This window comes from Rhinolophus sinicus, linkage group LG02 (genome assembly GCF_036562045.2).
Source record: "Rhinolophus sinicus isolate RSC01 linkage group LG02, ASM3656204v1, whole genome shotgun sequence".
Classification (NCBI taxonomy): Eukaryota; Metazoa; Chordata; class Mammalia; order Chiroptera; family Rhinolophidae; genus Rhinolophus; species Rhinolophus sinicus.
Genome location: NC_133752.1, coordinates 191,612,915 through 191,634,809, shown reverse-complemented (window position 1 = coordinate 191,634,809; position 21,895 = coordinate 191,612,915). Strand labels below are relative to the sequence as shown.

Sequence of the window (21,895 nt, the reverse complement as noted above, 5' to 3'; positions counted from 1 at the left end):
TGAGTGATGGTTTTTCTTCTTAATTAATAGCTCTAATTGCCTGTGGTAAACATGTCAATTCCACAAGTAGTAGAAGTAGAGAAACACATTTAAATCCCCAGTAATCCCTCGCCTCAGCCCTCTCACTCGCTTCTCCACTTTTAACAGTTAGTTGGTTGTAGATATTTCTAGATGTTTTCTTTGAATCCACCATATATTGCTTTTCATATGTACATGTATAATTAGAAAAATCATGGGGTGAGGGGAGAAAATAAACCAAAAGACTCTCAAAGTGAATCTCGACATCACAGAAAACAAGAACCTTAGAGGTGTTTTACCAAACAAGTCTGCCTGTTTCAGGAAGAGGAAGTAGGCTCAGGGACACTGGGTGGCCTGCCAAGCTCGTGGAGCATTTGTGCCCGTCTGTGCCCAGCTCCTGGCGCCCAGTCCGGCTCTGCTCTGGGGCAGCTCCCTCAGGATCCTGGAGGAGGCGGGAGGCTGGGCTGGAGCGAGGCCAGGAGGATGCTTTGGGCTGGGTGGGGTGGGCCCCATGAGGAGTCTTCTGCTTGTTTGTTCTGGGTACTGGGCGATGTGGGAGGAGAGACACCTGGGAAGAAGGGACCAAAGTCCCCATTTACGGCCTTGGCGGAGTTAATGTGTAATATTCTAGGATATAAGCTGGCCCATGAGATGAGATCCTGAGCCCAGGCCTTCAAGGAGTTACCGAGAGCTGCCTCCGGGAGCTGCCACCATGTCGGTGAGGATGCTGGCTCCAGTATTCATCCACATCTTTGTCTGAATGGGGTTGGGGTGGGGTTGCTAGGGGAAAAGCATCACTGCCCCTCGCCAGGCCTCAGGTTCCCCATCTGTATAGTAAGGAAGTTGGACAGATCATCTCCGCAGCCCTTCAGCACTGAGGTTCTCTGCTTCCTCCACCACCGTGCTGAGACTGTCTCTTCCACTCTCTAGCCTCAGTTTTCCCATCAGTAATATTAATAGCAGCAATAATAACTGCTAACATCCGTTGAGCATTATAAAGATGAAGAAACTGAGGCTCGGGGATTAAATTGCCCAAGGTCACAATCTGTACATTGCAGGACATTGAGTGGATGCTCTTTGAGGCCCCTGATTCTTTGATTCCAAACCTAGCTCTTGCCATAGCTGGCTGTGTGGCCTTGGATGAGTCACTGCCCCTCTCTGAGATGAACTCGCCTGCATTTGGGGAACTGAGTCACAGATGGCCTCTTTTGAGGATTAATTAGATGGTGTATTAGTTTCCTGTGGCTGCCATAATAAATTTATCTTCTTACGGTTTTAGAGGCTAGAGGTCTGAAATCAAGGTGTCAGCAGGGCCAGGGCCACGCTCTCTCTGAAAACTCTAGGGAGGATCCTTTCTTATCTCTTCCATCTCCTGCTGGTGGCTGGCAACCTGAGGCGTTCCTTGGCTTGTAGCTGCTGCACTGAGTGTTTGTCTCCATACTCAATGTCATAGTTTTCTCCCCAGTGTGTCTGTGTCTCTGTATCCCTCTTCTTATAAGGACACCAGTCATATTAGATTCACGGCCCACCCTAAACCTGTACGGCCTCATTTTAACTAATTACATCTGCAAAGACCCTATTTCCAAATAGGTCACATTTACAGGTTCCAGGTAGACATGATTTTTTGGGAGACACTATTCAAGCCAATACAGGTGGGATACAGGGTTTGAGTGTGACTGGAGAGGGTCACGTGTGGAAGGGATGAAGCTTTCTCCACCCTCTGCGTCTCAGGGAGGACCTTTGGGGCCCAGACACTTTCCTCACTTTCTCCTTCTCCTGGTCATCCCACCCACCCCCTTTGTTTGCTCCTTCTCCAGAGACCACCTAGTCCAAGTCTCTTATATTACAGATCGGGCAACGAGGACCAGAATGCGGCACAGCTGGCCCCAGGTCACTCAGTCAGTTAGGAACAGAGCTGGCACTAGACCTGGGCCACTGACACTTGCCCCACTGTCATGCGGGGTATCAGGCGGGGTCTCTGCTTCCACTTCCTGCACAAGAACGCAGGATATGGGGAGGCCAAAAAGGAACACCCACGGAGCCATAGATAGGGGAGTCATACTACTATAGTCTCGCTGGCAGCTGGGTTGGAGAAACAGGAAGCAGGAGCCACACTGTTCGCAACCCTCACTGCACCGCTTGCAGGCTCAGCCACCATCTTCTTGCTAGCCCCCATTTTCTGCTAGAGTAGCTACAGAAGTTATATTAGTGGCCAATGGCTCACTGGTTACAGCTGATGGCCAACTAGCCACAGCTGATGGCCATCCAATCACAGTTGATGGCCATTTACTACCTGAGCCAGCACTTTTCCATGTGAGGCCGAGAGCCTGGAAACTGCACTCCTTGCTCTGTCCCCACACCCACCCCACCCCAGCTTTGCCTTGTCTCTATCTGGGTCTCAGACTTTGTTGAGTGGGGAGTAGGATGCCTGGCCTGCACACTCCCACAGGTACCCCTATTTGTCCAGCTGCACCCCAACCCTGGATAACGAAGTAATCATAATAATGGCCGCCCCTCGCTTTGCCTTAGCCAAGCTCTATGCATGGCAAACACGATCACAAATACTCCCACCAGCTTGAAGGTAACCTCAGGGCCTTCAACAGCGTCTGTCACACACAGGACACTCAGCAACTGGTTTTAAATGAATAAATCAAATCAGCCCACTGTATAGGTGAGGAAAGCGAGATTTGGAGAAGGGCATCGATGGACGTTTCAGACATGTGACTTCTGGAGTTTTATAGATTCTTGGTTTTGGATGGACCAAGACCTGTATGCCTTTGATGTAGTCATTTTCTGTTAGGAAATTGACTCCAAGTTTGTGCGGGAACTAAACAGATCCTTGTTTGGGGGATTCTGCTAAGGCCACTGTGCTTTCATCACTTGAACATGTTGGAGAACTGTGAGGTCAGAAGGGACCACTCTACCCATTTCATAGATGGGCAAAATGAAGTACCCTCAGCTGGGCCCTACAGCTCCAGATCCAGCTGTTCTTCTAATCAGGCTGTGAGGGATGAGAACAAAGCACAATGGGCAAGAGGGGGTCTCTGGGAAGCTTTGATCAGACAGAGCGCTCTGGCTCTTTCCATTTCCAGCTCAGCTGCCTCATATGGGCCAGGTTAAGATGGGATGATACTGATGAAAAGCATCTGGAAATGAGGGTAATTGATTTTTTTGTGGACTGGTTCTCTGTTGGTGCAGGGGAAATTTGAGATTATGAACATGAACATGAAGTTGGGGACAACCCTGAAGATCAAGGGCAAGATCGCTGATGATACTGATGGGTGAGCAAAGGGGCAGGTGGGGGACTGTCCACAGACCTGGAACGGTCCAGGAAGGTGGGGGCAGGGAGGGCAGCACAATGAGACGGTCAGAGATGAGAGTGATCTAAGGCCAAGCGGGCTTTTTTTACATCCTTGCTCACTCCCATACCCCTGCTGGATCCTCTCCTCTTAGAACCTGCCTTCATATCTGAGGCTAGGTGTGGGGACCCTATGAACTTGACAGCTGACGCTATATGCTCTATTCTTTGGCCCAACAGACACTGAAGGGGTAGGTGGCGTAGCCCCTGGAACTCTGCCCACTCCTGTGGGTCAGGTTCCTCTATTGAAAGCCCAACTCCCCAGGACACCACCCTCTTTACCCTGCTGAGTGGCTGGGGGCCACCCTTGCACACACGTTAAACCAGAGGCAGCCACCAGGGGGCGCCAAATGGCCTCGTTTGCATCCTCTTCATTAGACGCAGACACATAGTATCTACCTGGCGGGGTTACAGCTCAGCACTGGGCTCTCATGTGTGTAGAACAATTTCAGCATTCGTTGGGACTGATCTCCATCACCTTTTGGTTGGGAAGGGGACAGGCAGATGCATGGGATAGGAGCCAAAAGAAAAGTCACCCCTTTCTCCTACTTGTGTCCCTCCAGGTTGCAGACACCTCTGGTCTGAGACCTCCTGAAGGCACCCATGACCCAGAATGTCCCATTCTCAGGGACCCTTAAGGCCTAATCCAGGCTCCCTGTAGTGATCCTACCAAGAAGTCACACAACCCAGCTTGCCTTTCTCTAGGAAGCTCCCCACCTTAGGTTGACAACTGTTTATGGCCAAACTTAATAGGTCTTCAGATAGCTACAGACAGCAATTCTCTCCTCCAGGACAGGCACTCCCAATTCCTGTAACTCTCACTATCAGTTCCTCTCCTGTCGAGAGCCTTAGTCTGTGCTCCTAATGGAATGTGATATTCCAGTGTCAAGTCTGACCATGTTGTCACCTCCCTTGTTTTAAGGCACAGACCTCAATTAACACAACCTTTCTTTGGTGGTTGTTCCAGTTTGTGATCAACCAAGACCCTGTGACCCAAGGTGTTTTACCTAGGGCTGGCCCCTAATCCTCACCTGTTACCCCTTCCTCTGCAGTTTCGTGATTAATCTGGGCCAAGCGACAGATAAACTGGACCTGCACTTCAACCCACGTTTCAGTGAATCCACCATTGTCTGCAACTCACTGGATGGCAACAAATGGGGGCAGGAGCAACGGGAAGCTCACCTGTGCTTCAGCCCAGGGTCAGAGGTCAAGGTGAGGTCACAGGGGAAAGGGGCCTGAGGACAATGTCAAAGGGAGAGCCCAGATGGTAGGGAACCCTGGGCTAGACACGTGCTGGCACGGTTTGAGCCACCAGGCACAGCCTTGGCCCATTTCCAGGGTGCCTCCTGCCTCTCTGACACTGTCCTTTCCACTGCAGTTCACCATGACCTTTGAGAAAGATGAATTTAAGGTGAAGCTGCCAGACGGGCACCAGTTGACCTTTCCGAACAGGCTGGGCCACAACCACCTGAGCTACCTGAGCGTGCAGGGTGGGTTCAACATCTCCTCCTTCAAGCTTGACTGAGCAGGCAGCACCTCACCGGAATGACAGACTCCTGGCGCTGACTCCCTAGCCTGAGCTTCTTCTGTCACACGGGATTGGCAGCCCTTGGGTCTTGGCTCCCCACCTGCACTTCCTGCCCCTCTGACCCCATTTTCCTCCTCCAAGGCTAAGAACAAACTAAAGAATCCATCTTTACCCAGTCTTTCTATGGCAGAAATTGTGGTGTTTTCTATGCATTTCAATGCTCTCAGCCTCCTCTTGATAGAGGAAACTGAGGCACACGACTGCCAAGTGGGGGTTGGGACATGCTCCCAAACACCTCTAAGCACCCACTCCTGCCTACCTATTCCCTGTTATTAACAGGGCAAGTGCCAAGCTGCCCTGTGGGATTATGGGGCAGGCACTGGCTCCAGCCACCTGGGCCAGGGGCTATTCCCGGAACTGCAGATAAGGGCTCCCACCTGGGCCTCTTATCACAGGAACATTCATTCCAGTCTGGCTACTCATTACCTAGGCCCATCCCCTCACTGGGGGCCGGGGGGGGGGTGTCCTTGGCTTCCAAACCCAATGCTGAGGATATTTAAGCAGGTGGAGCTGACACTGTTCTCCCAGGTCCCCAATCATCTTGCAGGACACCTTTTATCAAAAAAGCCTTTTTTAATCAGGACCCAGAGGCAGATATGGGGTGCACAGGAAGTTGGGAGGGTCACACCTGACTTTTCTCTGAGGCTTCTGGGACAAGAGGGCGTTGGGGTGGGAATGTTGGGGAAGCAGCCTTAGCAAGGGCTGGGGTGCAGCGGAACCCTGCTGGGGGCAGCTCCAGGATGAGCTGGGGCAGGCGGTCCCTTTGGGAGGAAACAAAGGCCCTGTGTGGTAAGCTTCCTACCCCCCACCCAGAAAGGTCACCTTCCCCAGCACAAAGGCAGCACTGTGAGGCTGGGCCCAGCCAGTGGGGGTAGGGCTGAAGAAATGGCCATTGGGTCCACAGTGGCAGTGCGGGGAGGCAGGTCAGCCTGGCAGGGCCCTCAGGAACATCCAGGTCCCAGAAGAGGCCTAGCCTCCCTCCCATGTCAATCCTGCAGAGGAGTGGAAGGGTTTGGGGGCAACTCAGGTTTTCCCATCTGTTATTGACAGGACCCAGCTGTCAGGTGCGGGGCTGGCTCTGCATCTGGGCTCTTCATGGGCGGTAGCCTGAGGCTGCGCCAGGTCCGGAGCCCATGCTCAGCCACTCACACCTTGACCTCGTCGTCCTCCTCAGCATCGGCAAACGCAAAGGTGTTTGCTTGCACCATGCGGGGCACGGGGGCCCTGCTGCCGGCCTGGGGTGCCCCCCACTCTTCGTCCAGGCTCTCCCAAGAGGCCCGAGCCTGGGGCAGCACCTCCACCAGCTCCCGCCGAGCATCCACCTCAGTGTAGTGGCGGGTGCCCCAGCCTGCTCCCCAGTGCCTGCCAGAGGCCATGTCAGCAGCTGGGCGGGGACACTCTCCCACCGGGCTGACCCTCGCCTCAGCCATTGGGCCCAAGCCAGTGGTTACCCCATTGGGGTAGTGTCCACGGGGTGGAGGGCTTGAGGCAGGGGCTGGGGGGTTTGTGGCAGAGGATGGAGGGTTTGTGGCAGGGGCTGGCGGGGTTGCAGCAGAGGCTGGGGCTGAGGTCTCAGCTGCAGAGGCTTCTGAGAGGCTCATGACCCCCAGCAGCTCGCTGAGGAGAGAGGGCCCAAGGTCGAGGTCCAGGCGGAAGGACAGGAGGGAGTCAGAGCGGCGAAGCTCAGGCTCAGAGGGGAAGGAACTGTCACGGTCTCGGTCACGAGGCTTTTCTGGGCGAGGCAAGCGGGAGATGGTGCAGAACCCGGAGTCCAGGCCTAGAAGAGAAATGGGGAGTGGGGTTAGAGCTGCGTCCTTAACCAGGAATTGAGGAGGGGAGAGCCAAGACCAACCCCAGCTTGCTATGTGGCCTCTGGCAAGTCACTCCCACATCTGGCCTCAGTTTCTCCTATCTCTCCAATATAGTGAACCCCATGGCCTCTTGTGTGGACCTCCTGTCAATCCTGGAAGCTGAAAATGACATAATCCTCATTCCCATTTTGCAGATGAAGAAAGGGAGGCTCGGTTTGGGAGGAGGGGAAAAGCTTGCCTAGGGCCAGTCTGATGAGGTGGAGCCAAGCCTGAGCTTAAATCTCCTGACTTTCAGTCCCAACTGTGAACTTGGCTGTGGCCCCTGGTCTCCTGCCATGAGAGTGGCCGATGGCTAAACATGAACCCACAGCATGTGGGCTGATCACAGGGATGGAACCAGCAGCTAGGGTCTGACTGCACAGAAGTCACAGACTCAAAAGACAGGCAGATGCTCTCCAAGGTTCAGCCCCTGGCTCTTGAGCTAGCTATCAGGCGTGAGACAGTGGGATTACTGAGGATCAGCCCTCCCTGGGGTTCTGGGCAGTGACCTGCAGGGGGAGCACTAGAGGCAGCCACTGGTGGTGGGGGCAAGGCTGCAGGGAAGTGGATGGCCACCAGGTGGCAGCAGGAGACCTGTCCCCAGGTGAGCTGTCCAGCAGAGCCCAGGCCGCACCTGCCTCTCCCACCAGGGCAGGAAGGGCCTCTGGCCTCTGTCCATGTGAGTGATTTTCCAAATTTGTCAGTGTATTTTTAGGAGTGAATTGGTTCCCACTCCTTGACCCCTCCCCATCCACGGTGAGACCAAACTACCGTGTTTCCCTGAAAATAAGACCTAGCCGGACAATCAGCTCTAACGCGTCTTTTGGAGCAAAAATTAATACAATACCTGGTATATCATATCATATCATATCAATTATATTCTAAAGACTCGGTCTTATATTACAGTAAAATAAGACCGGGTCTTATATTAATTTTTGCTCCAAAAGACGCATTAGAGCTGATTGTCCGGCTAGGTCTCATTTTCGGGGAAACAGGGCACTGTGGGGGAAGAGCTCACTTGGAGGCTTGGCTGAACCATCGAACCCTCTGGGCCTCAGCATCTGAAAAATGGGCAAATAACCCAAGCGCTCACCATAGCTGGAGTGGCCATCCGTGGAGCCAGCAGGGCTGCTGTCGAAGCTGAACTTGCTCACCACAAGGCTGTCGTAGGTGGCCTGGTTGAGCTGGGGCAGGGAGATGGCATTCTTGATGATGGGCGAGACGGCGGGTGGAGCAGGCGAGGGAGCCTGTGGGGAAGCTATCCTCCGGGACGGCATCCCCACTCTGCGCACCTGCTGTAGCTTCTTGGCCAGGAAGCTGCGGGGTGAGCGGTGGGTGCCCCCGGAGCCGCCATGGTGGTTGCTGAGAAAGGACGTGTCACCAAAGACATCCCCACCGCGGCCAACGTGCATAGTGTGGCGGAAGTCTCCAAGTGGGGGGCTGATCATGTCTGCAGTCAGCCGCCTCTTCCCCTGTGAGCTGGATACCCAGCCCACGGGCGAGAGCTTGCCCAGGTTCATGGCGGGGGCTCCTCTGGCCCCCTGGGGGCCGGGCATCAGCTCTAGCTGTTCACAGCTGCTGGCACATGCCCACTTAGGGCCTAGGGTGGGTGGTGGGCTGGGATCAGGGTCCACTTCTCAGCCCCCTCCTTCCCAGTGTAAGGCGGTGGACAGAGGCTGCCCCTCTGTTCTCCTAAGGTGCTGCCCCCAAATACTGAGGCTGTGGGCGGTCCATGGCTTGTCTCTCCCTACGGCCTGGCTCCTGGACTGGTGGAAGCAGCTATAGATGGTCTGTTCAAGAACAGAGAAGGCATAAGATGCGCCTCAAACGTGGACAGCCCCTCACTTTCAGGTGGAGACCTGAAAGACAGAGAGAAAAGTGATGATAGGCCTTGGGAATCCTGGGTCCAAATACTAACAGCTAAAGAGAACACACAATGACAGCCAACAACAGGGTGGGGATCACGGACAAAACGCCGAGCAGACACACAAAGGAGGACACACTGTGATTCCATGTATAGGAAATTTAAGAACAGGCAAAACTAAACAGTGATAGAAATCAAAATTGCCGTTGCCTTTGAGTGCCTTTTGATTGGCACAAAAAAATGTCATCAAGCTGTACACTGAAGATGTGTGTATATTACATCTTCAGATGTGTGTATGGTCATACAGGGCCCATTTCTGAAACACCTACTAAGTGCCAGTGGCTTACGGTCATCACTCATTTAACCCATATGACAGCCCTGAAGAAGGCACTATATTAGAGGGGAGAAACTGAGGCACAAAGAAGTGAGGTGACTTGCCTGAGCCCACACAAAAGGAAATGGTGAAGGGCCTCCCAGATCCCCTGAGCCCCGAGCTACACTGCCTCCTGTTGGCAGGTTGAACGAGTCACTTCCCTTTTCTATGGGTTAAATTGTCTCGATTCAATGGCCAGGAGGTGGTGCTTCGCAAAGGCTTTGAAGAGCTGTGTAAACAGCCTAGCAGAGGTTCCTGAGAACCCTCCGCCTTCAAGGTGCTTCCTGGAAAAAGGATCCTGTGGTCAAAAGTGGCGTTTTCCAGATGCCTCCTTATGCCTGAGCGTATTCTTTATCCTAGTCTGTCACAGTGACGTACGAGCTTTATCATCAGGGAACAAGTTTTGGAAAAAGCTCAGCTGGTGCCGAAAGCTATTCCTTGCCCACTCTCACCCCTCCTAAACTCCCCACAATGCCCATCTTCTCTAAGTGACTCTTGGTCTGACCCTATCCCTTCTTGTATCATCGAAAGTGCTGAAGGCTGAAGGACACCTATGGGCCTATGGTCCGATCACCAGTTTTCCCCTGGCCCAGAGAATAACCAAGTTTGCTCAAGGTCACATCAAGAGAACTAGTTGAGACTTGAATTCAGAGCTTCTGACTCACAAAGCCTTTAACTCGCTCCTGGAGCCCAATCTTGTCTCCCCAGATTGGCAGCACCCTCTGAGGGTGGGGTAGCTGCCTGGATTTTCCTGCCTTCCTCCTTCCCAGCCCCAGCTTGGGCTCTGCACATGGCAAGTGCCAAATACTGGTTTAATCAGGAGATCTTCATGCCACAGGATAACCTTCATGCCAAAGGATTGCCCCTTGCCACCCTCCGAGGGAGGTCAGGTAGGGGATTCAATGGCTTCACCATGTGACCTTGGGCAAGTCACTTACCTCCACAGGCCTGGAACCTCAGCCGATAAAAGCTGATAATAATCCCAAACAAGAACTTTGCTGCCACCTCCAAACATAAAAATCTCAATACTTGCCCTTTGACTATTATTTGAAATTCAAAATAGGTTAAATAACAAGATAAAAACAAAGAAGCCAATAAAACAAAGCTTGCTTTGTTTTCCAACTACATTCTCTTCCCTTTCCAACATCTGATCCTCCCCCAATCTTAACTCCTCCCCCTGGGGGGTGGGGTATTCTGAATCATCCCTTTCCCTGGCACCCATGGCACCAAGAAGTCCGCGTGGAATGTTTGTTGTAGTTATGAGGCGCTCTGCAGTTGGCCAGCCATTACATGATGTCACCCGACTCTCCAACAGCCCCACGCAGCTGCAGGGTTAGCCCATTTCACAGGGAGAGCCAAGGTTCAGAGGGAAGGGACTTGGCCAAGGTCACACAGCAGGTACATGCCACAGGCCAGGCTTCCCTGCTTTGCAGATGAAGGATGAATCTCTGTGGAAAGGAATTGGGGGGCGGGATGGGTCATTCTGAAATGTCATATGGTGGGGTCACTGTGTCTGCCATGTGACCACATCCAACTCTCTCCTGGTCCCCCAACTCCCAGGCTTCTTGAAGCAAGTCTCTCCTCTCCTCCCATGGCCACTGCAACTTGGGAGACAAGCTTCTACCCCAATCTTGTGATGGTGCCACCTCCCAAATCCTCTGGGCACCTCCGAGAGGTTTCCACCTGCCCACTGCAGTAGAGACAATGCCATCTTTTGGGGCCGAAGGCAGGACACTGTTACTGGGGACAGCTTTTTCCCACGTGGAAAATCAGAACAGCATCAAAAGCTGGTCCTCTCCCAGGAGAGTTGTAAGAGTGGAAAGTGCTGTAGTTAAACCTCCAGTTGCTGGAGCAGGGTAGCTCCAGGGTCAAATCCAACATCCTTATACTAACATCTCTCATTCTGGGGATGCGTGGTGGCAGCTATTTGGCACTTGATGCAGACCACAGGGTATTGCTGGTGATCACTCGATCACCACACACTCTGCCCCACCAGGCCCTGGAGTAAGCAGGGCTCGGGTTGTCCTGTACAAGGCCTATCTCCCCTCACTAGGGCTGGAATACTACCTGCTAATGCTCACAGCACCCATTTCACAGATGAAAAAAAGGCACAGAATGGGAATTATCTTGCCCCAGATCGCAGAGTAGAAAAAGGGAGTGGCTGGGAACATCCCGGGATTCTGCTAACATCAGGAGTAAGCGTTGGGGGCTGGTGGCGGTGGGTGAAGGCTCTAGGAGCATAGGGGAGAGTTGTGGGAAAAGGCCATAGCCAGCCGGGGAGCCGGGGAAGGACCGGCCTGGGAGGGAGGAGAAACTCAGTTCTGCAGATTCAGTGTGCCTGTGACCTGGGTAAGAGTGGTTACCGTGCTGCCTCGGCGTCCCAGGAGTCTTTATATTTACTCCTTAGAGAATAGTCAGGCCTGGGCACATGGTGGGAGCTTACTCAAGGGTGGTAATGACCACAAAGACAGGGTTTGAGGCCCCAGGCAGGGACCCTGCATGGGGAGAGGCCAACAGGGGCCGCTGTGGAGGCACATGTGGATGGAGGCAGACCAGGAACTAGTCTGACCGCAGGTGGGAAGGCAGAGGCGCAGGCGGGGGAGGGGGGGGCGTCAGCACCTTGGCGCTCACCTGGGGGTCACCCGCAAGGCCGCCACCTCTTATCCTGGAGGCCACTCGCGTGCACACAGCCCCCTCCCCATAAGGGTACCCTGGGTAACACCACTCCTACCTATGGACAGCGGGGCCCTATTGGTTAGGGCTACTGTGGCCCCTGGAATAGGGGTGAACTCCTTGGGGGCTGGCTTCTCATGCTCCTCAAAGGGCAGCCGCTTCAGGTGGAGAGACAGCCAAACTAGGAGCGGGTTAAGAGGAGGGTGCACAATGGGCCATAAGGGAGGTAGGAGGAACGGGGAGAGACGCTTCCAGCCCCTCCATGCCAAGTTACAGCCAAGTCAGCCCTTCACTGTGCGAGGCAGAGCGCTACCGGCCAAATCTCCCACAGACCTGGGTTATAGAGCCCGCGCCGCGTTTCGTGCCGCGGTGGCCTCCAGGTCAGTTCCTTCGCCTCTCTGAGCCTCAATTTCCCGGTCTAGAAAATGGGCTTCAGACTTGGCGGGTCTTGAGTGGTTGGGGCAAGGATAGAGCAACTCGAGGGCAGTTAGGATTGCAAGTCCGGGAAAGGCTTTAGCCATAAAATATTCCTTCTGGGGGGCAGGAGGTTCGAATGTGGAAAAGTCGCTCCGCGGGGGAAGGGGACAGCCGGCTGCCTTGGCCCGAGGGGAACCGGACGAGATGACCTCATCTGCTGCTCCGGCCTGGAATGCAGCGGTTGGGGAGGGGGCAGGGTGCCTGGTCCATGTCCCCAGCGGGACCCCACCCCCCCACTTCCCGCTCTCTGCGCCGGCTTCGTCAAGGGGCCCGACATTCCTACACATCGCCCCCTCCCGGTTCCTTCGATTCCCTTCGCAGGGCAGGAAGGAGCTTAGACGGACCTCGCTCGCCCCCTCCTCCCGCCACCCGGTTTACCGCTCCTTCCCTCCAATTCTCTGCCCCGCTCCGCCTGCCGGGAACACGGAAAAACCACCCGAAAACTTGGAGCGTTCCGGCACCACCCCGCGCCCCGCGCTCCAGGCCTTCCTGTTGGCTCCGGGGCGCCTTCGGCAGGCCGTCCCCTCCCCCGTCCCAGCCCGGAGAGCCTAGGAGGGTGCCGAGTCTCTGCGGGCGCCGCATACCCCTGCCACGTCCATGACCACCCGAGGCTGGGGACCCGCGGGCCAGCTCGCTGTTACCTTCTCTCCGCGAGCCCCGGGGACAAGGACGAGGGCGAACGCGGTAGCAGTGGCGGCGGCGGGAGCGCGTCCCGGCGCGCAGCCGGGGCGAGTCGCTGGGCCGGTCTGCGCCGCCCTGGCCGCGGGCTCCGCGGGCTGGCTCCGGGGCGGGGGCGGGGTGTGGGCGCGCGCCCTCCTCCCGCCTTCCCCCTCCCGGCCGCGGGCGGGGCGCCGGCCCCCTCTAGGGCACCCAGCACACCGCCCCGAGCGGCGGCTAGGGCTGGAGGGGGAGCGGCGGGGGCGCCAGGCCAGCGGTCCGGGGCAGGAGGAGCACGGGAATGCGCGGGTTGCCAGGGCTAAGCGACTTGGGTCGCCTGCAGCCAAAGTCCTCCCCCACCGGCTCCCCGGGTGGCCTTGGGGCGCCCTGACTTGCTAACTCGCTCCTGGGCATCCCAGGCGCTCCCTGAGGGAGTTTGGGGAACCGGGAAGCCTGACCTCGGAGACTTTGATGCCTGAGAGGCTCGCTTAGATCTTGAGTTCTGCCAACTGGGGTGCCTACTCCCTTTTTCCCAACCGTCCATTTCTTTCAATCCTATACAGGCCCCGCGGGTGCCAGGACACAGACTTGAGCTAGACTGGGGGCAGGCCACTGGCAGAGTGGTGTGGTGTGGTGGTCAAGAATATGGGACCCTGGAACCCAACAGCCTGGCTTCGTAGTCTGCCCTGGCCACTATTTCCCTTTGCTGTGCCTTAGTCTCCCTACCTGTAAAATGGATAAAAGCAGGCATCAGATGTTATTAAGTGTTCTCTGCTCCATCAGCACCTAGGAGGCTTGCTGAACAGGTAAATGAGATCACACCTCAGATAAATAGATTCAGAAAGCTTTACTGGGCACCCCTCAACCCTGCCCTTGAGGGTCAGGGATCCAGCTATGCACAGGACACTACCCTACCCCGTGTCATCCTCAAGGAGAGGAGAGAGATCTCTGATTCTTGCTTCATGTTGTTTTGTTCTCTGATACTCCCCTCGGACTGCGAGCTCCCAGAGGACAGGAAGGAAGTCCTGAGGACTGTTCTGAACACGGAGAGACCCCTAACATAGCTTGCAGGGGGGCAGGGGCTCACCAAGGTTTGTAAAGGACACATAGCCACGACACATACCTGGTAGGAGACAGCACCAGCAAAGGCTTGGAACTATGGATCTGCGCGGAGGAGACAGGTGTGGCTGGAGAAAATGGTCTGAGCCCTGACCTGGCAGATGAGGAGCCCTGTTTACACACAGATGGAGGAGACTAGGTTTTGTTCAGAGTGCTGCGGCTTTTTCCTTGGCTCTCTGAATCCTCATGCTGGCCAACAAGGGAGGGGGTTATTTGCACAGCTGGAAAAATGGAGAAACTGAGGCATAAAGCATTCCAGCACTTGCTCAAGTGTCACAGCAGTAGGGCTGAGACTGCAGTGCATCAGAGCTCTTTTCCTGGCGTCAGGCTTTGTCCCAGGGAGAATTGGGGACAGTCTCAGAGGTTCTAAAGAGCATGGATGAGGAAGGGAGCTGCTCCTGAGAGGCAGCGACCAGTGGGTTGGGGGCACAGTCAAGGGCTGGGAGAGAACTGGGCCAGTTATTGAGTGCTTAAACTCGGGCCAGCTGTCCAGCCTCACCGAAGCAGGTATGGGAAGCCAGTAGGCAGTGTGATCAGGTGTGCATTTGAAAGCTCTTGGGTGAGCGCAGAAGGTACTGGAAGGACAGTGATGGAGGCAGGAGCTACACATGGCAGTAGTAATAACCAGTAGTAATAACCAGCCTTACAGCCTCTTAACGCATTATCACATTTAATCCTCATGAGAGCCCCGTAGGGACAATACTGCCTGCCATCATGTTCCTTTTGCAGAGAAGTGAAGGGACTTGCTTAAAGCCGCCCACTGTGGCAGGATATCCATACTTCCCACTTTGCCCAGGACAGTCTCAGGTGACACCTACTGTCCCAGCATAATTAATAGCACTACCTTTCACTTTCAAAGGTGACCTGGTTAGACAATAAATTACATGTCACTCTAGTCAGAGGGTCCTCGGAGCAGCTGGCAAAGAAAGCAGTTGGTGTGATATCAGAGGCCCTGAAACCAAATCCTGGCCATTGGCTTCCCAGCCATTGTGTGACTGAGGGCAAGCTGCTTGGCCTCTCTGACCCTCAAGTTGCTTGTCTATAAAATGGGTATAATTCCAGTAAGGATATTTGCTACTCATGGATATTTACTACTTATTGTGAGTCGCAGAGAGATGGCTAAGAAAGTGGTCTTACTGGAAATGGTTACAATCTGCCACATACTTGCTCCATCTTCTTAACTCTAGGCCAGGGGGGGTGGGCAAGGGAACTTCTTATTATGTGTTAGACACTTTGTCTCCACTAGCTCACTGTTAGGAAACCTGTGAATCAGGAATTCTTTGCCCCATTTCACAGATGAGTAAATGGAGGCTGAGAAGAGCTCTCTCTACTTATTCAAAGTCTCTCCAGATAGGAGTACCCCTCCATGTAGGCTGCATTCCTGTTCCTGGCTCACTCCTGATTTAAGTATGGAACTCAGTTTTTCCCTCTGGAAAATGGGAGAAAGGGAGGGGTCTAGGCATCCCTGTGAAGGATGCGGGGATGGGCAGTCCCCATTTCCCTTGGTTTTCTTCTCCCTCAATTTCCTGTGGTCCCTTTTCCCTGTCAAGAGGCTGTGTGCAGTAGCGCAGGGGTTAACTCTGGCAGAACTGTAATCACCGTGCAGAATGCAGAACAAATGCTTGCCAGCTGGGGCCTGGGGGCTGCTAGGTGGGACTGGCTGCCTGGAGCTCAGGAACCCCCATCTTCTTGCCTGTCCTAGAGGAACCAGGCCCCTTGGGCCATATAATCACAGAGCTCAGCTGCTCCCTCAACTCACCCCTGCAGGTTGGGTGGGCTGAGGCATGGGGCTTATTATGGGAAGGAGGAAGTTTCTGGGCAGGGAGTCTTCTTCGATGGAGCTAGGGCCAAGGGGGCAGGGCACAGCTAGAGAGGGGCACTTCCCCCTTGGGGACTCAGAAATGCCAATGGCTGCCCACCAGGCTCCAGTGAAGTTCGGAGTGGGAGCCTTGAGCTGAGTAAGCTGGCTACCAGCCCCCAGCTCAGCCCTCCCTAGGGCACAGGCATCATTTCCATCCCAAAGTCTGGCTGGGCTTTTGCTCAGTTTATACATCTGCTCACTGACCTATTGATTGGTCTGCCCAGTCCTCTATCTCTTGAGTGTCCACTGGTCCATCTATACACAGATGCAATTGTCAATCTGTCCATCTACCCATGCCCCACCCATCCATTTACCCACACACTCACCCACCCATCCATTCACCTAACCACTTACACACACCTCAGTTGACCCACTACCTATACCCCTGCCCATTCATCCATCTACCCTCCCTCCCACCCATCCATCCCCCGACATGCCCATGCACCCTTCCACCCCCATCCATTGACCTACCTATATATCCACCCACCAACTCCATGCATCCGTTGATCCACTGCCCACACCCGCACCCATCTCCCACCCACTTGTCCCTCCACAATTCTCCCACTCATTTCCTGTCTATCCTGTGACGCTCATGTCGACTCATACCTGGCCTCTGCTGACTAACGTGGGTCTTTGCGTACGTCCTCATCTTTCTCACATGCAGAAACCTCGCTCACCTTCCTCAGTGGGACTCCCTTGGGCAAAACATCCTGGAAGTCTGCTTTGAAATGTCACCTCCTCCTGGAGGTCCTCCTTCAGAGCGGGCCTCTCCCCTGCACCTGGTCCATCCTCCATATTGGCATCTGTTGCCCCTGTGAGATCTTCAACAAGACAGTGATATCTGTGTTCCTGGCACATTTGGGGAATGAATGGTCATGGCCAGCATAGGAAGGGGGTCCTTGACCTCCAACTGTACTACAACCACCATAAGGGCAGGTGCCCTCCACCTGGGACCCACTCCAGGGACACACTTCATAGGCTGGACTCCTGGCAGGGGCTCAGACACACCTGGGCATTGCAGGCGGAAGGGGCAGTGTTGGGTTTTCTAAGAGGTTTGTGCTATGGACGAGTTCCCCAGCTAGGGGAGACAGGCAATGGGCCAAGGGGGCTACGGCCCATGCTCCCACTTCTGTGACCCAGCATGCATTTCTAGTCAGACAAACCTGAGTTCAAACCCCAGCTTTACCTCTTACTAGCAGAGTGACCTTGGACAAACCACTGCCTTGCCTGGGCCACATTTGAATCATCTGTGATGAGCTATGAAGTTCACTGCCTGACCCATGACAAAGGAAGGGTAGCTATTATTATTGCTATTGTTATAATTTTCCTTTCCCCAGGAGGTGATTGCATCTTAAGTAAGGAGGTGATTTCACGTTAAGTAAGTGCCTGCTGTGGGCCAGGGCAAGGCTAGGAACCTTGTGAGGAGGCAGCGGTGAGAAAGAAATGGTGAGAAAGAAATGCCGTCCCTGCTCTCTGGAGTCATAGCCTGGAGGGGAAGACAAAGGCCAGGATATTGATCAGGATAAAGGACCAAAACAGTAGTAGAAGGGGCCAGGAGGCAGAGGACTGCCTGAGGAGGTCCAGGGGGGCTTACTGGAGGAGGTGGCATTTGAGGTGGGCCTCGTGTCTTGGGGTAAGATTGCCAATAGGTAGAGCAGAGGAGAAAGCAGGCCTCAGGAGTCGATGAGCTGGGAGGGGCCCAGCAGAGGGGAGAGAGGCCTTGAACACACTGCTAATCGCGGAGGGGCGTGGGAGGGCCCTCTGTGACGTGGGCTAGGCTGGGCACTGCCTTGCCCCCTGTGACGGCTGCCCTTAGGTGTCACAGACCCTGAGCCTTGGGATCCTTGGGGGTTCCCATTTCATTAGCAGAGGCCAGGCAGCAGTCTGGCCCAAGATTCCCCCCACCGCCCACCCCCCGCTGACTTTGGAAGAGGAATGTGCTGTGAGGGAGCCAGGGGATAGAGACCCTCCTGGAAGGAACCTTAATCCTCTAGTTCCTTCCTCAGGCCCCAGAGCCCCAAGAGCCAACACTTGGTGGGGAGTTTCAGGGCCTCAGAGGGCATCTGGGGACACTGAGGCCCAGAGAGGGTAGGACTTGGAGAGCGAGACTGCAGTGGAGCTGGGAGTCCTCAGCTACCATACACCCCACAGCTGCCTTCAGTGTGGGGGAACATCTGTTGAGTGCCTACTGTGTGCCAGCTCCCAGACTCACAGGAAGAAACAGAAGGCTCACAGATAGTTAAGGCTCAGACGGAGCATAGACTTGGCATGGCTTCCAGGAAGGCTACCTGAAGGAGGTGGGATGAGGCTTTACATAGACTGTGCAAACCAGAAGGTGTGACAGCCAGGCTGGGTACACGAAGTGTGTGTGTCTGGCACAAGTACGTGCACCATGGGGAGTTAGCCAGAGTGATGAATGAGATGCTGGCAGTCAGGGCCCTGCCTGGGGCTGGCGGGTGGCCTGGGGGCTGGGTGATGGCAGATTAGTCGCTGGCTGTCCCGCTGGCTGTCCCGCCCTGCTGTTGCTGGAGGTGCTGCCTGGGTGTGAGTGGGTTCTTCGGAGCAGTAAGGTCAGGATGGGAGTTAATCCCCAGGGTATTTTGGAGGGCGTGGCCTCGAGGCCCACTGGGAGAGCAGGGCTCCAGAGGTAGGCAGCTGTCAGGGCAGGAAACGCCTCTGGAATTCCTGGCTCTGGGAAAAGGGCCGGCAGGCTTGTGGAAGAGTTTTCTCAGCCTGAGCCTTCCAGGCCGACTCAACTCTGGATCTCTCACTGCTCCACAGGGAAATGGGGGTGGAGAAGAAGGGCCCCCACCCCTCCAGGCTCCCTTTCTCCTGGAGAACAGGACAAGAAGTCGGAGGGGGGCTGAGGAAGGATGTGGGGTCAGTTCCTTCAGCTCCACCCTAAGGACAGGCAGATGGATAGATGGAGGGGGAGTGGGGGTCTGAGGCCCCTGTAGCTGCAGGGGGTGGGGAGGGACAGCAGAAGGGTCAGGGCCAGGTGACCCTGTCATCCCAGGGGTGATGGGGCTAGGTTGTCCAGAGCTGGGCCTGGTGTCCAGGAGCCTGGATGGAAGGGCAGTTGGGAGGATCCTCCGGGAGACTTTTGTTCTCAATGTGTGTGTGTGTGAGGGGCAGTGTGTGGAGAGAGGAGGGGTGGCGGGGTGGGGGGGCAGGAAAAGTGTTTGACGAGCAGAAACAATGGTCTATTCTCTGTTGTCCAGCCTGGGTTGAGAGATAGGCTTGTGGGCTGGAGGCCAGCCCTGTTTTGCCCTGATCATCTCCAGCGTGGCCTCCTCAGCCAACAGGGCCCTTGGGGCTTCACGTGGCCCTGCCTGGGTGGGGTGGGGGCTCCTTCCTCCCCCTGACTAGGGGTTCATTCCTGGACATGTGGGTCTGTATTCTTCTCACAAAAGCTACCCACTTCAGCTGATGAAGGGTTTTCACGTGCATGACTCCTTTGTGGACGCAGAAACAGAGGAGGGAAAGCAGCTTGCTTGTGGCACCTGGCTGTTCCTTGCAGAGCTGGGAATCGATCCCGGTGCTCCTGGCTGAGTCCTGGGATCCCGCACTGACACTCCACCCCCACTACTTCTTAGCTCCTGGTTTCCTCCTCCCTTTTTTGGGCTGATGATAAGAGGATGCTTATCAGAAGTGAGGGGGGGCTAATGTTTAATATTCGGCACCTCCTAAGTGCCTGATAAGAGCTTGAGCTCTTACCTGGGTGCTTTACTTGCGTTTGCTCTAGTAATGCTCCCAACACTATCGTGCAGAAGAAACCAAGGCTAAGGCGGTAAAGTGACTTCCTCAGCTTCTCACAGCTTGGAAGTGGTCCCCCTGGATTCCAGCCCAGGTCTGTGGCATCCACAGTGTCTTGCTGCCTCGAGGGCTAAGGATCGGAGACCACGAAGGGGCCATGATCTCAGTCTCAGGATGTGGGAAGGACCTCACGTGTTGCACACACATCCTCCTGAGGCTAGAATTGCTTAGAAGCATCCCTGACTGATGAGTGTTGCCTCTACTTACTGCTCTTTGTAATGGGGAGCCCACTCCAAGAGGACAGCCCTGCCAGTCAAGATTTTCTCCCTGAAATGGAGCAGAAATCAACTCCTTATAACCTCTGCTCACTGCTCCTCCTTCCACCTGCCAGGGCTGCACACAGATGCCCCCGGCTGTTCTCCCTTTCCAAATATCTATCTAGGAGTCAGAAGAGCTAGTTCCCACTAGTCCCAGCTATGGATCGTGGGCAAGTTCCTTGGTCTCCCTGTGCCTCAGTTTTCTCATCTGTAAAATGGGAATGATGATACCTGTGATCAAAGAGATAGCTTGGGAAGGAGCGCCACAAACCCAGGCTGGGGATGTGTCATAGTTATTATAGATGCTCAGGCTCCTTGTACTTCTCTGAACTGTTTCATGAACTTAACTGTCATATCACAGCAAGTACTCACTAAGCACCTACTTGGCACCTGGCAACAGGGCACAGTTATTGCCTTTGGACTCAGGAATTTGCGCTCCAGCTCACAGAGAGGAGACACAAAAACTCTGAGCACATCCTCATGGGTAAGTAGAGGGTGTGAGGAAACCAGCCCAGAGAGGTGAAGTGACCCATCTGAGGTCTCACAGCATCTTTCCACAGGGTGATTGACCAATTGATGCTCACTAGGCCATTCCCCTGTCAGACTTGCAGGGGTTAATTGGGGTGACTGGTGCCCAGACAAGCAGAAGGAAGGGGCTCATGGAGAGAGAGAGGTGGGGAGGGGGTAGGCCCCTCTAGGTCTCTGACTCCACCTCTGTGGGCAGCTTGAGCCCCTGCCAGCCTCTTGTTGACTCAGCCGGCCTCTCTTTTGCCAAGGCCTGCTGGCCAGAGTGTCCATGGGGAGGGTCAGGCCACATTCTTCTGGTTGGAGCCTGGAGGGTGGCTGGCACCTCCTGGTGGAGTCTGTGTGCTGGTTTGTGGGTGCTGGGAGAGATGCTGGGAAATGTTTTTGGGGATCAAAGCAGGGGAACCAAGGGGCCATGGCAGGGTGAATGTATTAGCCTGGGAACTGGGAACTGGCTCAACTTTCCCATTAATGAACGAGGTGATCTCAGCAAGCTACCTCTACCTCCCATGCTCATCCCGCCTCAGTTTCCCGATCCATCAAATGGATACAATAATATAAGCCCAGTCTGCCCTACCTCATAGCTGTTGGGAGGATCAAAGGAGAAAACGAGTTGGGCCGGAGTGAACACCCTTTGTAGTTCAAGGGCCTCCACACATTGACTGGCCAGCCAGCCTGGTGTTCTCTAGGTGAAGTATGTGAAGGGGAAGGGATGCAGGAGCAGCTCTCAGCTGTGGCATGAGTCTGCCCACCATCCCTGCCTCTTCCCCAGGCTTGGCATAGTGACAGGAACAATAATAACACCATCTTCCAGGTGCACAGTGCTTCCGAGTTTACAAAGCCCTTCTGTACCCGTTATCTCAGGTCACCCTGTCACCTCCTGCCTCAGGGCCTTTGCACTGCTATTCCTTCTGCCCAGCACATTTCACCCCCACATGTGTGAAAGGCTGCCTCCTTCTCAGCTCAAGTGCCACTTCCTCAGAAGCCTACCAGCCCACCCACCTAAATTAACCCCCCCAGCACCCTCCCTTCCACACCGACTGTCTTGACTTTGTTTATATGGCAGAACCCTCTGCCCCCAGGACTTTAAGCTCCATGAGGGAGGGACCATGACTGCCTTATTCATTGCAGTGTCTGGAGATGGATGACAGCCCTTCAAGGTAGCTATTATTGTCCCATCTTATAGGGAGGAGCCTGAGGCTCAGAGAAGCCAAATGACTTGCCCAAGGCCATACAGCCAGGAAGGAATGGAGCCAGCTGGGTGCTCTTTCCAGAGCTGCCCCACAACTTCACTGTCTGTATCCTCTGTAGGACCCACCTGTCACCCTCACAACGTCAGGTCCTTGCCTCCGTATTTATACACCCTAGGAGCTGTGCACATATCTGATGCAAGGTGGGGAGACAAAGATTCGCTTTACAAAAGAATATGCCACTGGATTTAACATACAGAGTTCGGTTG

At 54.7% G+C, this 21,895-nt stretch overlaps 2 protein-coding genes across 7 annotated transcripts; one reads left to right on the top strand and one right to left on the bottom strand.

Moving 5' to 3' along the window:
* The first annotated feature begins 637 nt into the window (after positions 1-637).
* LGALS2 (galectin 2) lies at positions 638-5,082 on the top strand. Of its 2 annotated transcripts, none has more exons than XM_074326379.1 (4): positions 638-736; positions 3,217-3,299; positions 4,429-4,588; positions 4,829-5,082. In XM_074326379.1, the coding sequence occupies exons 1-4, from the start codon at positions 731-733 to the stop codon at positions 4,895-4,897; spliced, it is 318 nt and encodes a 105-aa protein (XP_074182480.1). In that variant the 5' UTR covers positions 638-730; the 3' UTR covers positions 4,898-5,082. The 2 variants fall into 2 exon arrangements, with proteins under 2 accessions (XP_074182480.1, XP_019608546.1); XM_019752987.2 differs by having other exon boundaries at positions 4,755-5,082.
* Positions 5,083-5,517: 435 nt separating this feature from the next.
* CDC42EP1 (CDC42 effector protein 1) lies at positions 5,518-13,038 on the bottom strand. 5 transcript variants are annotated; one of them, XM_074326377.1, is made up of 5 exons: positions 12,843-13,033; positions 12,058-12,368; positions 11,783-11,905; positions 7,908-8,673; positions 5,518-6,741 (listed from the first exon to the last, which is right to left on the bottom strand). In XM_074326377.1, the coding sequence occupies exons 4-5, from the start codon at positions 8,368-8,370 to the stop codon at positions 6,110-6,112; spliced, it is 1,095 nt and encodes a 364-aa protein (XP_074182478.1). In that variant the 5' UTR covers positions 8,371-8,673; positions 11,783-11,905; positions 12,058-12,368; positions 12,843-13,033; the 3' UTR covers positions 5,518-6,109. The 5 variants fall into 5 exon arrangements, with proteins under 5 accessions (XP_074182478.1, XP_019608582.2, XP_019608583.2 ...); XM_019753023.2 differs by lacking the exon at positions 11,783-11,905; XM_019753024.2 differs by lacking the exon at positions 12,058-12,368.
* Positions 13,039-21,895: the final 8,857 nt, after the last annotated feature.

What these genes read in the sequence shown, in the direction of transcription:
- LGALS2 (XM_019752987.2), top strand. An exon ending in ATCGCTGATGATACTGATGG is followed by an intron (nt 3,300 to 4,428) that starts GTGAGCAAAGGG and finishes CTTCCTCTGCAG; the next exon opens with TTTCGTGATTAATCTGGGCC. An exon ending in GCCCAGGGTCAGAGGTCAAG is followed by an intron (nt 4,589 to 4,754) that starts GTGAGGTCACAG and finishes TTTCCACTGCAG; the next exon opens with TTCACCATGACCTTTGAGAA.
- CDC42EP1 (XM_019753022.2), bottom strand. Translation starts at nt 8,370, where the DNA reads ATGCCCGGCCCCCAGGGGGCCAGAGGAGCCCCCGCCATGAACCTGGGC. An exon ending in GGATGGCCACTCCAGCTATG is followed by an intron (nt 6,742 to 7,907) that starts GTGAGCGCTTGG and finishes TTTCTCTTCTAG; the next exon opens with GCCTGGACTCCGGGTTCTGC.